The 15,874-nt window shown below is 31.8% G+C and overlaps 1 protein-coding gene across 1 annotated transcript in view; it reads right to left on the reverse strand.

Annotated features, from left to right (window-relative positions):
- Positions 1-7,351: 7,351 nt before the first annotated feature.
- LOC111046812 (protein kinase C) overlaps positions 7,352-15,874 on the reverse strand; it is a 34,691-nt gene continuing 26,168 nt past the window's right edge. The window contains exon 15 of the mRNA XM_022332451.2: positions 7,352-15,577. Coding sequence (XP_022188143.1) covers positions 15,404-15,577 — 174 coding nt within the window. The 3' untranslated portion in view covers positions 7,352-15,403. The remainder of the gene's footprint in view (positions 15,578-15,874) is intronic.

Below are 15,874 nucleotides of genomic sequence, written 5' to 3' on the forward strand. Positions count from 1 at the left end.
CAAAGAGCTATATAAATTAAATATGATAAAAACACTGGAAACTGTTTAATATATATCTGCATAGTAATTTACCAAGGTAACTGTGTTCTATTTGTAATTGTATAGACAGTTATCAGGTAAAATCAAAATGGTATGTCATTTTAGACTTACCTCCCCTACTTGGTCTTGCTGATATTGACAGTCAAAGAGTTGTGGTCAAACCAGGCCTTAATTCTAGACAAGTCAGCTGTAGCGTTCCTGTATGCGTCGTCCCATAATTTACCAGTTGAGACCACAGCCGTATCATCAGCAAATAGAAAAAGTTTACTTTTGATGCTCAGCAGTGGTAGATTATTAACATATATCAGGAAGAGAATAGGCTCAAGAGTACTCCCCTGCACAACCCCGTAATCAACTTGCTCCAGGCCACTCAAACTATCATTGATCTGAACATATTGAATTCTGTCTTTCAGGTAGCTCCTGAACCACTGTAGAGCTGGTTGTTTGATACCCATCATCTCCAGTTTTGTCAAGAGCTTCTCCCTGTCGACTGAATCAAATGCTTTTGCTAGGTCAAGATAGGTAATAATTACTTTGTTCCTCGTTTTTATATTATCTGCAATATATTTAGATAAATCAAATAATACATCAGAAGAATTTTTTGATTTCTGAAAACCGTATTGTGAGGTGGATAGAAGGTTATGTCTGTTCAAGTACTGCATTAATTGTATCTTTACGCATCTTTCAAGGGTTTTTGAAATTATAGACAATAGTGAAATGGGACGATAATTGGTGTAATTATTTATTGTGCCTGATTTATAAATTGGAATTACTTTTGAAATTTTCAGAATGTCTGGAAATTCACTTGCCTGGAAGCTCAAGTTTACTAAATGTTGAATAGGGTGTAGGAGGATGTGAACTTTTTCTTTGATTACCCTAGCAGGTATACTATCGTGGCCTGGGGCGCTATTTCCTCTCATGCTATCAATTACGTTCTTAAGCTCATCTTGTGTAACAGGCTGGAATTCAAATAGGGACTCGACAGCATGATCGGAATCATTCATTTCTGGCTCACCCATAGGAGTTAGCGAGTCGGCCAAGCTCTTCCCCACTGAGGCGAAAAACTTATTGAAATTGATGCTAACATCGGTAGCATTCTGTTGAGTCCGCCCATCCTGTGCGAAAACATCGACCGGAAATGCTAGCTTTTTATTAGGTCTACCAGAAACTTCATTTACAGTTGACCAAAACTTCTTGGGATTGTTTGAGACTTCGTCTAATTTGTTTTTATAATAATTGAATTTAGCTTGTTTGATCAGGGAGTGTAATCTATTTCGGTATTGTAAGAATTCATTTTTCAGGTTAGCATTGAAAGGTTGTTTGTTCAATCTCTTTTTTAATTTGTCCCTATGCCTGATTGATTGGATTAAGCCTATGCTAATCCAAGGCTTCAACTTATTATTTCTTGCATTTACATGAATTCTTCTAGTATTTAATTTAATTGTATTCTGAAGAGTTTCTATAGAAAGGAGTGTTGCAACACTCACATCAGATTCATCACAGATGGAGTCCCAATTCTGTAATGAGAGAGCATTCTGAATTCCTGTCCAATCTACCTTTGAGAAATACTGATCTTTATTTGTAGTTTTTACATCCTTATTTGATAGAATACTCAAACATATGGCATAATGGTCGGACACAGCAGTTTGGAGAATAGCAGCTGAGGCATTAAATGATAGTGGCAATTTAACAAAAAAAATGGTATATGCAAGTGTTGCTGGCCGGCCTTGTCACCTTGTCTATGCATGCTGTTAGTCCTGCTTCATTCATCACGTCAATGAATTTTTCCTCTATGGAACCTGGGACAACGTTCATGATATTGAAGTTTAGATCTCCAGCAAGTATTTGCATTACCCCATTCCTTGATTCTTTGAGATAATTATCTAGAGCATTCAAGAAAAGAGGTAAGCTGGAGTTGGGACTTCGATACACCGCAAGGACTTCACAGAGTGTTCCCTTCCAGGCAAAGTTTATCGATAGACAGGTGGCCAGACCGCCCAGCTGAAGCTCTCTGCAAGTTACTGAGAGATCACAGTCGATGTATATGACCACACCATTGCACTGGTTGAGGCTATTATACGACCTGAGGAGCGTATACCCCGGGATTTCCAAGAGGTCACTCTCGTCATTTAGCCATTCCTCAGTCAATATTATGCAACTAAAACGATGTTTGAGGCTCTGTAGAATAATTGTAAACTCATCTATATTTCTTCTATAACTTCTTATGTTTTGGTGGATCACTGAGAAACCGGCATAGTCTCTGTTTTCAGAAAAACTAAATGTAGAATAATTTAAAGAAAAATCATTAATATCTGCATACTCCGTTTATTCAATTGGAGACGCATCAATTGGCGCCATAAAATCGCTCATTACTCTTATCTCTTATAAATACATAAGAAGCAAGCCGAGCCGCCTGGTGCACTCAGAATGTATACGAGAGACAAGACATGCTATTTTGTTAAAGAAAACTTAAGATATAACATTAAACACAATCGTAATAACTATACGTTCACACCTGTATCAATACAGAATCAATAATATAATTATAAGCATAGAGACTCAATAAGTATTTATGCATTATTATTAAGCCTATAGTAGTAAAGTATAATAGCCCATTTATAGCTAGTCAATCACTCATCATTAATCTACTCTTCGACTCATAAATACAGACTAGCCTATAGGCGGCTATAGTTGAATGTTAAAAAGGAGCGTAATAGATATAAATAAAATGAATGAAATAAATAAATATTATTTTAAAGACCGTTAGTAGATAATAATTATATATTGGAATAAAATGCGTTTTATTAAATAATAATTTGAAAAAAATAAATATTTTTCTTTTAATAAAAGATGAAATAATTGCATATAAAAAACTTAGGTTGGCGGGAGTGAGAAAATATTGGTTTGAGAGAATAATGAAAATCAGTCTATAATAAATAGACTAAGTCTAATAATTGTCATTCGACTAACGCTTCTATTAGTCAACTATCATTAATATAATCATATTGCAGATATCGTTAATGTAAGAATAATATATCGTTAGTAGAAGAGTCATCAATTAAATCTGGGAATCATAGCGGATTTACAATTTTGCTGGTTTGATAGTTTAATCCCTTCAACTATAATAGATATGGGATGGGCCAAATGAATGAATAGCGATACTCTGTAGAGCTAGATTATTTTTACTACTGTAGCCTACCTAATCAACTAATCACTTTTCCTTTCAATTTTATTGTGGAAAAACTTTGGAAACTATTGAAAACTTGATTGAAAGGGTTTATTCAGTGTAGTTAATAAATTACCAACGAAATAACGTGCCAATGAGATTATTGCATGTATTACGCTACTTTGGTCTATCGAATTGATGATAATGATATAATACGGTACTGTGATGTGTCCCAGAAGGTAAGTTATCAGTAAATATGTTAATGAAGAGCAGGCTGTATGATGTATCTCTCATTCTCAAGAATAGTGGAAGAATCAGTTTGAGGTGGAAGTTTTGTAATGTAATCTTATCATGGCTTATTAATGATAAAAGACGATTGACCTCATCAATATAATGACATTTAATATAAGAGTCGATTCACTAGGCTTGTATACCGTTCTATCCTTCTTCATATAGATTGTTATGAATGGTGATAAGACTACCGAGCAAAACACCATTCATCTGAGTTCTTTTCTACAGTCTAGGGAATCAGTTCAGAACAGGAATTGCTTCAATAGCTTCAGAAACACTATCTAGATTTTGTGGAATACGGTACTCGGAAAACCAATACATGTTTTGATAATAAAAATAAAATAAACAAAGTGGATGATAGAAAAATGAATTAAGTAGGTAGTATATGGAAATATTTCCTGTTGAGTCTCTATTATTAGTCAGGCTATGGAAATTGAAATATCCAATCTTTCTTGCAAGTAGTTGTGCTTTCTTTCTGACAACATGAGAATAAACTAATTTTTCCTCCACCTACTGTCTAAAGTACTTACTTTACTCCCTGAAACATAATACTAAAGTGTCACTTTTTCGCTCTAGGTAGTAAAAAACAGAAAAACTCCCTAGGGAGTAAAAGTGACTCCATTTAAATAACATGGGAAGCATCTCTATTTAAAAAACTTACATGGTAATAGGTTAGAAGGTCTAAGCTCAGATGAGAAAGCCTAATAGAGGTGTCTGTCATTGAGTCAACTGACTTCAATACCACAACCAGAAATTTGATCAACTCATGAAATATATGTTTGTATGATATTATATTCTTAATATTGGTAGACGATAAAAATTTATACAATTTTTAAAATATTTTATTCTATTCAAAATACCAGCCAACAAATATTTTTGATCTGCATTCTGCAATTCAAATCTGAACCGCGTGATCTGGAGTCAGCCATTTTTGGTAGCTCAGCTGATATGATTGTTACAACTTTGGCCGATAGATAGCGCAATCAGCAGTGCCTATCAGACGACCGGTTTTAAGGTTTTAGTTTTTAGGTTATGTTGTTAGGAAACATTGTCACCAATACGTAAGTTATTAGAATGATTTAATTTGCAGTTTCTATAAAAAAATGTAGATGGAGGAAAAATGTTGTGTACATCACGAGCGAAAAATACTTTTTCTCCCTCAGGAAAATTGTTGCCCTCGGCTTCGCCTCGGGCTTCAAACTTTTTCCCTCAGGGAGAAAAAGTCGTACTTTTCACTCTAGATATACAAATAACTATTAATTGAATATTATATACATTTATTTCTGTCTCTATTTTTATTTAGGTTATCGAAATTGATATTTTCAATCTCTCTTGCAAGTTGTTATGCATACTTTCTAACAACATGCAAATCAACTTATTGAAAAACATATTCCTCTATTTTAAATTAAATAAATAATGTAAAATTAGTACTTCTCTAAGTAACTAAATATATATTTGTGAAAGATGGGACAATAATATGTATTATCTTGTTTACATAGGTATTAACAGCTAATCGTCTTATATTGTTTTCTAAAAACACGTATTTCCGGTCGGTTATTTAGGGCTTTGTTGGTCGGCTTCCTGATGTGTGGTGGTCATGTTTCTAGGAACTTCCGAAGCGGCAGCGTTAGCGTAGGTAGATGTTTCGATGCGTTTTTCTCTCAACTCTGCGATATGCTCCATATCCCGGACACGGAATGGACGTTGGCCGACGGCTGTTTTGGCCATCACTTTGCAATCCGCGGTCCAAACTGAGTGAAGTTTTTTGTCTTTGACTAGTTGTCTGGCTGAATTGAATATAGATCTTGTCAAAGTAGTAAGATGCTCATTCAGATACACAGGAGTATTCGGAAAATTTACATTGAGTTCACTAGCAGTGAGAGAGCCTTTGAGACGTCTCGCGGCCAACCAGTTAGATTTTACTATGCGAGATGTAAAATTAATCACTATCGGAGGTGGCCTGTTGTCGTCTTTTCGATTGTGGGGTCTGTGCACTGCCGAATGTCACTGCAATAATTGAAATTCACATCGATCGTTCTCGCGACTGCATCCAGCACAGTAAACATATCCTCCCTATATGTTACGGGTACCTATACCTGTCACTAGGATATTGTTCTTCCTCGTATGTTGCTGTAAGTCTACCAAATCGTTTTTCACTTGCGCTAGCTCACCTTTTAATAGAGTGTTTTCTTGGCGAAATTTTTCAACAGCTGCACACGCATTATCGCACTTGCTTGAAACTTCCGTGAACTGTTCTTTTATGAGTGATATTTCTAGATTTGTAGCCTTAATATCTTCCTATAATTCTTTTAGTTTACCTTCATTTACGTCCCATCTTTTGTTGTTGGAGTCCCAATTTTGTTTGTTTTCAATTCTAAATTCGTTGATGGCGTTTAATATTGAAATGTTTTCTACGTCCAGTTTGTCTGAGATTGATGTAGAAATGTCTTTCGAACACTTTTCGCACTTCCACGTTTTGCTCTTCTTATTCACAATGATGCAGTTCTGATGAAATGATGTAGCACAATTCGGGCACTTTACTGGGTTGGAGACGGGATTTTTGCATGTGTGGCACTCGCCTGTCATGTTTTAAATAAATAATAAGAAAGCACCACTTTCACGGGAAAACTAATTAATAATTTAGTCAGAATAAAAATAAAAAATTTTCAGTTAGGCCAGTTTATGTTTAGCGTAATGCCAGGCGGCCGGCTTTAACTTGTTACAGCACTATTCGACGGAGCGATAACAAACGATCTGACTTCATCGGCTGCCCGACAAGAACTCAAAAAAGTATAAACCCAACCTCCTACATAATTGAACATAATCCTTTAGGTTATTTAGACAAATCAGAATAAAAAAATAAAAATACTTGGACAATTTCCTGATATTCAGATAACCTCAGATTTGCTAGAGCTGTGACCTTCCAGTTTTGCTTTCGGAAGTGCCTAATAAACAATTATTTTCATGTATGTATATTGTTTTATTTTTCTGTGTGGCGAAAAATAGCGTTCGCACCATGGGCAAAAATGTGTTTCCGGCTCTCAATCTTTTCTAGTCCTCGGCCTACGGCCTCGGACTTGAAACCCGATTTCGAGCCGGAAAAGTCTCATTTTCGGCCCTAGGTGCGAAATATACTATTACTTACTTGGATTATTTCCCTTAAACTATCATGTAGCATCCCACTATAGAGATACCGGTAGGTAGGATGATTGTGTTTTATGTGATGACCCACTGCTTCATATTCCTAACGTCCAGGAAGCGATTTTCAAACTCACACATCAAATATAGCGAAATCAGCTCAAGTCCTGAAGCGTCAAAAACGGGAGAAGGTGCATGTCTCTTAACTCGATTTATTTCTTAATCTGAATGATAATATATCAACCAGCGTGACCACGGAGCTAAGAGCTTGCAAAAATTGTATTATGTTGCCGGAATATTTGCGCAATGCAACCCTCAAAACCATATTTAATAAATTTAAAAAAATATATTGAACAAATAAACATGTCAATATAGGCTATCATGAAAATAGCAGCACCTGGGGCGCACTTCAAATAGGATTGGATAACTTTAGTTCTGCGTCAGACTTGAGAGGTTGGAGTAGTAAAGGCAAGCCCCCCCCCTCTCATAGATACCAATTACCCTTTACTCTTAGTCTCAAGTCACATGAAACGTTAGAAAACCTTCTATTCTTCCGTTATGAAATAACGTACTCAGTACTCCATTGACCATTATATTGGGTCCAGAGCTCTGTTATTGATTTCATGTAAAAGAAAAAATAGAATTATTTTTTACAACTCCTGATTTTGTTTTAAACTGGGAATAAATTAATGAATAATAAGTAGCCAAACAACAATAATGGCATTAAATTTCATCACTTTATTCACATCAAATAAAATTAAAATTGGCAACAAGTTGAATAAATTCAAGTTGAAACAAATCACAACGAACGCTTGTGCATCTAGTTGCAAATTTCTGAGTGAATGTAAATTCAGTGGCATTTCAACTCAAATTTTATTTAGCGTAAAACCAGAATAATTTTTCAATTATTTGGCACTAGCTTACAAAATGAACCATTCATCTCTTTGGCTAGATAGATAATAATTAAATGCTATTCTAATAATTGTTAAGCTAGCCACTGTCTTCACATTACTCCAGTCAAGCTTTCAGAAAATATACATATTTAAATACATTGATACTTTCAACAATACAAAATAATTAACCTATTTTACTTATTGATAAACAAGTGAATACACAAGCATTACATCTTTATCGTACTTATACGTCTATAGATATTTTTAAATCTTACATACATTAAAAGCATCCACATTACTGCAGGCAGTTTTAAAATACATTGAATCTTCCTAATAATATTTGTAATGCAATATTGATTAAAAGCATATATCTGCACATTACTTCTAGAAATCTGTGATCATCATTTACAATTAGCGCAATTGATATTTTGATTTTTATAATATAACATTACATTACAAAATCATAAATAATGCATAGCTCACTCAATATTACAATGAAATCTCTTATAATATGCATTAATTTAATATTTCTTTGTTCAAATCGTATCAACTCTTCTATCGTGCTGCAATGTAATAATACAGAACGAGAAGTCAATTTGATAATATACACGTTATAATGAAAGCGTAATGAACAAGCGTATAATAAACGAACAGTTTACATTAATTTCTAGAAATTACTAGTGTATCAAGTCATTCCTATTCTACAAATGTGTAATAAGAACAGCCTTGAAATCTTTGGTGTGAAAATTTATAAAATTGTCATGGGCTACAAATGCAAATAATACAATAATTTATATAAAAATAAAACTGAATTAGGCTATAATACGAAAACAAAATTACCATAAATGTAATGAAAAGGTATTCACATAGAGATGATAAATTGAATTTTCTGAAATAACAAAAAATCAAAATACTAATACCATACTATTCACAATAACTCTGCCTTTTCTTTCTTAAAATGTAATAATTGAAATTGTTGTACTGTGAAATTTGATTACACGCTCGTTACACAATGATTAGATTTGATAATACAATAATGTAATTTGAATATAATTAGAATCGTCATCTTAGAAGTCTCTTCTAGTAGTTAGAAGAAAGAAAGCTCATCTACCATCAAATATTACAGTTATTCAACATTTCTAGAAACAATCGTGTGCAATAGAACAATATCATTTTTGAAAACAATAGATGATAAATAACCTTCTAGCCGGCCCTATCAATTTGACTAGAGAATTTGAGAATATTCTTAGGTGCTAAGCTTATTTTTTTATATCTTTTAATATAGAGAATATGCATAAAGTTATACACTGGGGATACAATGGAGTTAATGATGAACTGATAACAGTTGTCTTCTAATGCTGATGGACAAAATTTATCTATTTACATGTTTCAACAGATATCACCTCCTTTTGTGCGCTTCTCAATAACTAATGTTTGTAGCCTGTTTTCCAATTAACGTTATTCTAACTGAATTACACAGCTAATTCACAAACTCAATGTCTTCACTTTGTCCTCCGTTTGCAACAAACTCAAATTAACAATTTTACTAGACTTTTCATAAATCAATTGAAAAATTACCAAGTCTCATAATTCAACTCGAATACGTTAACGAAAGGTTGTCGAGTTTTCTTGTGCAGTTGCTAAATTCAGCCGATTCTATACTTATTCCTTGATCAATTATATTTAAATTCTCAGCCATAATATGTTAAAACAGTTCAACTTGAAAAATTTGTTTCTGCAATCTAAGGAGAATGCAATATCAATCGTGAAAAAACTATACTGTCACTCAGAAATTATTCGTTGAAAGAATCAATTAATAATCTTTTTTTAACAATTCAAAAATAAAATAATATTAACCAAATTAAATTCATCTAAAAAGTCATCAACAATTATTATTTTGATATCTTCAGCTAAGAAAAATGTAGGAGCAATAAGAATGAATAATGGTGAAAAACATTCACAGATTAAAATGACTAGTATGAGTCAAAATAAAAATGACAAAATCTATAATAAACGTATAAAAAACCTTAAAAACTGATATGACCCTAAACATTGGAGATCAAACCAATGAGAGTAGTTTTAGTGCTAAACACACTCTTGTATATTTTGCACCTATTGTGAATAAAAAATCTAGTTCGGGTGAACTATGAAATAATAAAATAAAAGATGTAATTAAACTATTTATATTTAAAAATAAATGAAATTTATGATATTTAAAAATAATATCTATTAAAATAAAAAAGTTTCGACTCCCTGATATCAGATGGGACTAGAAATCGTTATTCGTCATTTACTCAGTGGAATGACGGAAGAGTTATTCAATGATAGAGAGAATACATTTCATTCTAGTATTTAAACCCAGTATAAATACATTTTTATAATAAATTACGTGAATAATATCAGAAAAAACAGTTACTTGACGAAAGAATACAATTAGTGTTTGGGATGAGAGAAAAAAGATGCAACTAAAAATCAAACAAAAGGTTCAAAAATAATATTACCTTCAACTAAATCTTCAAATAATTTCAATGTTTAACTTATTAAAAGAAGTGTTTTACCGAGTTCAAATGTGAGTAATCATGATAATTGAAATATGAGAGTGTCACGGCCTGTTGTATTGTTGAAAGAACAGCCAACAACATGTTGCGCATAACGAGAAGAGAGAGGTAATTTGCAGGGGTGTTCCCTCTTCTTATGGGCACCTTGTTGTCAGCTGCTCTCAAGTTTATGGAACAAGTAGGCCTACCTGATTCCTAAAAAGTGACACAATGCAAAACTTGTCAATGCAAATGTTGCACACTGAGCCAAAGTGTTCACAACAAGTAAATTGACAGATTTTTTCAATAATACAGGGATTTCAAATTATTATGAAATAATGCCCACAATTGAAAACTGCAAGTAACAACCGCTAGTAAGAGCTATTGAGGAATTTATTGATACAATTTTAAACAGATTTTTTCCTCTGGAAAATAGAATTGAAAAATTAGTCACTCAGATTTGTGCATCTGTCATTGATATACTGTCCGTAAATATTTTTTAAATTGACTAATTAAAACAGAAGTGAATACAAAATTCATTGATTACAAATGTAATGTTGATTGATGAGACTTGTCCACGAATCCTCTCATTTACTTCTATAATGACAAACCAATAAAAATGCCTTTGAATTGAATAATTCAATTTATAGTATGAAGAATATGAATAATTCAATTTGAATTGATAGTATTGGAGAATCTAAAGGTTAAATACTGATATATATTTACATTTTATCTAAAAACACGAAATTAAATACATTTGAATGTTTAGTAAAATTTACACGTCATTCAACATACAACTAAAAATCTAACATCACAGCTAAAAGGTAATATACGTTATTTATGTTATAATATTTAAGTTTATATGTACTGTAATAATAATTATGAAGGCATTAGCATACTAATTACAACATCAACAACAACAACATCAACAACAACAAGGAACGAAATTTGTTTTCCTGTCAAATGATATCAATGAAAATGCTGGAAATCGAATAAATCAAAATTACAGTTAATACAAATATCATGCTAGACATGAATTGGAATAGTAGCTTAGAAGCCCGTGAACTGTAATGACACTCGATAGATGCGCTGCACTTCATTACAATTCTCAGTAAAGCAATATAGTATTTATTAGTTTTCAATTTACAATAGCAGTAGAAACAGTAGAGATAAACAATAATTCAACAATATTTTTAATAATCTAATTCACTCTGCAGAGTGATCGGGTTTGCCTTGTCTTAGATAACATAAAAGAAAAATATAAATGGATTCTTAATGCATCTTATATAAATCCTTGAATATCAAATTTAAAATTAATATTCATTTATGAATTTGCATCCCTTATAATTCAAAAGATTACGTTGACATTTTGTTCTATAAATTACAGTAGTCAAATATGATTAAAAGCTAGTCATTCCTTCATGGACATAGAAACATGACTTTTTTAAATTACTAAGAAAGGTTTTTCTCAACGTATTTGCCATAAAAATCATGAATGCATCGAAACAAACGTAAAAATACATAATAAAAGTTATCAGATATAATTTACAGAATACATTCTCAAAATGTAGTCTATTATTATTGATAGCAATCTGAAGTGAAGAGGCAATGGACACTTACAACGTATAGCCTAAATCAATCAACTTGTCCTCATGAAGCAGTCGCACTAATGTAAAAAAGATGAAAAAAAATGAAAAATGAATTCATTTTTCAAGGAATAATAAACTCAGTGAGATTAGTAATGATATTAATTGTTTGATAATATGATGGATGACACGATCAAATCGTAGATTGAATACTGTTTTTCAAGCAATCTGTTTTGTAGAACATGGCAACTTTAAACGTGAAATATTACTTCCACTATTAATAAGGTATCCAACCCACATAGCATAAATGGTAATTAATTATTGCAATCCATATAAGAATCTCAAGTAAATTTCAGAGAATGAAAAATAAATTACAGCGAGTAATTTTCAAACTAGTTGAGAAACACGGAAAGAATCAAATGATTTTCTAAAACGTATTTGTAGTTTCCATATAATGCAACCAACAATTAATACCGAAGAATAAATAAATATATTTCATCAATGCAAGAAATCATAAACAAAACAAGTTAATTAAAACTGGGTAATTTTCTATTTATGGGTAATAGATTGCACAATATCAAGTCAATCATATCTGGATGATGGAACGCTCATAATAATTCACAACATATTATTTTAAAAAAATCAATTTTATATGTTAATTTTAATAAATTGTGAATCAATAAATGAATGGAATGGATTAGATCAACTGGACAGACAGTCGAGTCTAATTGATCAATGTCTCAGGGAAAACAACGAACTTCAAGTGTATTTTTCTTTAAATACTCCAGTTGGACTACCCCTTGCACTATGTTGTTCAGAGACCCAGAAAGTATATTCACATTAACATAGATTATATAATATTAATTTTAATAGAATTTTTACATATAAAACCCGTAAACAAGACCTAACCTAATTTAGCTAGCTGAATAGGCCACTCAAATAAACACTGGAAGCTTGAATTTTCTTCAACATACTAATTATTTCTGAATAAGTCTCAATTTCGACAGAATATGCTCATTGAAAGTAAAAATTGATGCGATATTTGTAAAATTAGCATGAATGCCTAGTTATTTTACAATTTGTATAAATGTGCGTTGAACATTTTTGTGTTAATCATATCTACATTTTCAACAGCGATCGCATTGAGCTTTCGCTAATTAGACTGCATTTAACAAAGAGGTGAATACAACGTAAAAGTGTCGTCCAACTAATGATTTTATAATCTAGTACATTAACTATGACGCTGATAACACTTGTTCAAACAAGATACATGAGACAGAAGAAATAGAATTCATTTGATGAAGGCTATCACATTATTTTACACATATATTTCGAATGACTACAAAACATCCATTCATATTTACATAATATTTCGTAACCAACTGCTATTTTTTGAAATAGATTAAACAGCGCTGATAAGTCATTTTATGGCATCCAGAAAAAATATAGTATAATTTATTACAGAAAGCAAGTGAAATTGTCAGCAAAAATTATTGAAACTATCTAAATACATAACAAATTTTAAATATCAAATATCCAAATTTAATGCCTTACGCCTTTTTGAATAAAAGCACAAACATTAGCAAACATTATAATAGTGATGAATAACTAAGTAATAAAATAATTATAATTATATTGTTTTAAACACATCTCAACAAAATAATTAATGAGTTAGTAAAACAACTTTCCTTCTGAGAAGTGGTAACAATTGTCATTCAAAAAGAATTAGCTTTGAACAAGAGAGTGGTGATGAAATAAAATGGTACACGTTAACACCTAAATACATTATGAGTGATAAGATCTTCACTGAAGATAGAAAAACGAATAATCAAGTATGAAAACCAATCACATATCTTCATCTTGATTATAAATAAATTCATAATGATAGAAGAATATTAATAACTTGTTATTTTATTAAACTACGAAGATCAAAACATTCAATTTACATGAACATCGAGAACGTTCAATATAATTTTAATGACATAATAGATTTTAATTCACCTATGATCCCACCTTAATACCAATCACACTTCCAACACAGTTATCTCACACAACTGAGGAATCTACCTCAATAATTTATGTATTTCCTTAGATTCATGAGCGTAATATTTTATAAACGTACCGTATTTATTTGTTTTACAATAATAAAATTAATAGTCATTTGAAAATCATTATTTCTTGATTCTCTTTCGGTTTCAATAACACAGAAAATTAAAAAATTCTTTTCTTCTTCCCCATTATCTACCATACTTTTAATATACTTATAAAAATACATGAAGTTGATAAAAATAATATCTAATGGATGGAAAATACTTCGTTTTAATAATCATACATTCGTATGTCTTGTTATCGATTCATGTATATTACATATTGCTGTACTTCAAATACAGCAAAAATAAACTGGCAATGACACACTAAGTTAAAGTAATAAAACAATAACAAACGTTGGAGAATAAACCCCAAACATAATTAATTTTGCAGGATTAGGAAGATTCTCAGAATTGTTTAGGATTGAGAACAGTCGAATGGATTGAATAAAACCCAATGGTACAAGTAGTTCCTAGTTTTACATGGGGTTTTCCGAATAAGGAGAAAGTTTCAGAAATTATAGTGAAACGTTGTCAATTGAACAGTTGATGATCAATGAGTTTTAGTCTTAATGTAATTTCAATTCATGATTGCATTACAGTTACGTGTTTGTGATATTCACAATCTAACAATCCTAGAAGAAAATATTGTGGAAAACAGATTCACCTTCCCAAAAAATCGTATTTTTCAGCGAAAGAAGATTTATTTGAAGCAATCTGAGACACATCCAAAGTGAGCTCAAAGATATGTTGTACATGTATCAATTTATGGCGAGAAAAATGTACCACTGTAGCAAAGTGGGACAATAAGTTGGACCTTGCAGTAAATTATTTTTAATATCAGAGCCCACTATTATTGAAATGTGAACTACTATCAAAGATGATAGAATCTTTTAATGAATTATCCTTGTAGGATATTACTAGTGAAATTAAGAATACTGGATTATCTGTTGGAAAGGCGAGTAACTCATGTTCCAAATGAAAATTATACAAAAATAAAATACAGTATTATTTAATACAAAATGAAATGTTCGAAATAGACTAGTGTTTTAGAAAAGCTCAAGAATCTAAGGTTAAAATGCATTGATCACCGATATTTATAATTAATACTGCGGAAACGTAAATTAATTTGTACAAGGAAAGTGTATAGAAGAAGTACATTCTGCACTAAACCTGTATTCATGTGTATAAATATATAGGTGAAATATAAATTATGCGAACGTAATGAAGAATATTTTAACCAGGTTGACAAGAATTGTCATCAGGTTAACAATTATTTTGGAAAATAAATTGTGAAAATTACAATAATTGACTTTAGCGTAAGCCATTTCTATGCAATGGTCTTCTTCTTCATTACAGTTTTTGATTATTATCATATTTTTACAGTAGTTAATTTAAGAAATGCTGAATGGAATACATTAAAATAATAACTATAATAAATAAATACATGTAGTTATAAATATCCATATAAAATCAATAATCTCGATGATATATTATGTTCGAAAATACTATTTTCAAATGACTCAATTAATCGATGAAAATACTGGTAATAAATTATGAGAGTTGGGAGTAAATTGGCAGCTGAAGGAACCGAGACAATTAATGACTAATTGTTAGCTAGAGACTAGCAGGGGTAGCATACATGAATAGCATAGGATAGCGTAGTTTAGTTGTCAGGATGGTGGTGGAAGCGAGAGGGGTTGTAGTCCGGGTTGACGAACGAGAAGCCCTTGAACTCGTCCTGGTTGATGGAGCGGATGGCGTCGGCGTTCATCGGCGTCAGCACCGGCTCCTCTTTCGTGAATTCCGCGTCGAAGTTCAGCGCATCCTTTTTACTTTTCTGCAATACCAATACACACCAATATTGTCAACAATCCTTGAGTAAATGACAAATACTGTAATTCGAGAATTTTCACATTATTACTGACAACTAACATTTTTATAAACTTTTTGCTGAGGGTGACATGCTTATGCATGGGTGACCGGAAGTATGACGATGATGAGAGAATGAGGTAACCTAACTACAGCAACCTACAGCGTTAGGTGGGTTCCAAACCAAAGGGAAGTGAGATTTCAACTCTCAAATATGAACAAACTCCTCTGAATTGTAAAATCGCTTACCGGTGGTTCGGAACTT

The sequence above is a fragment of the Nilaparvata lugens genome, chromosome 4 (assembly GCF_014356525.2).
Source record: "Nilaparvata lugens isolate BPH chromosome 4, ASM1435652v1, whole genome shotgun sequence".
NCBI lineage: Eukaryota > Metazoa > Arthropoda > Insecta > Hemiptera > Delphacidae > Nilaparvata > Nilaparvata lugens.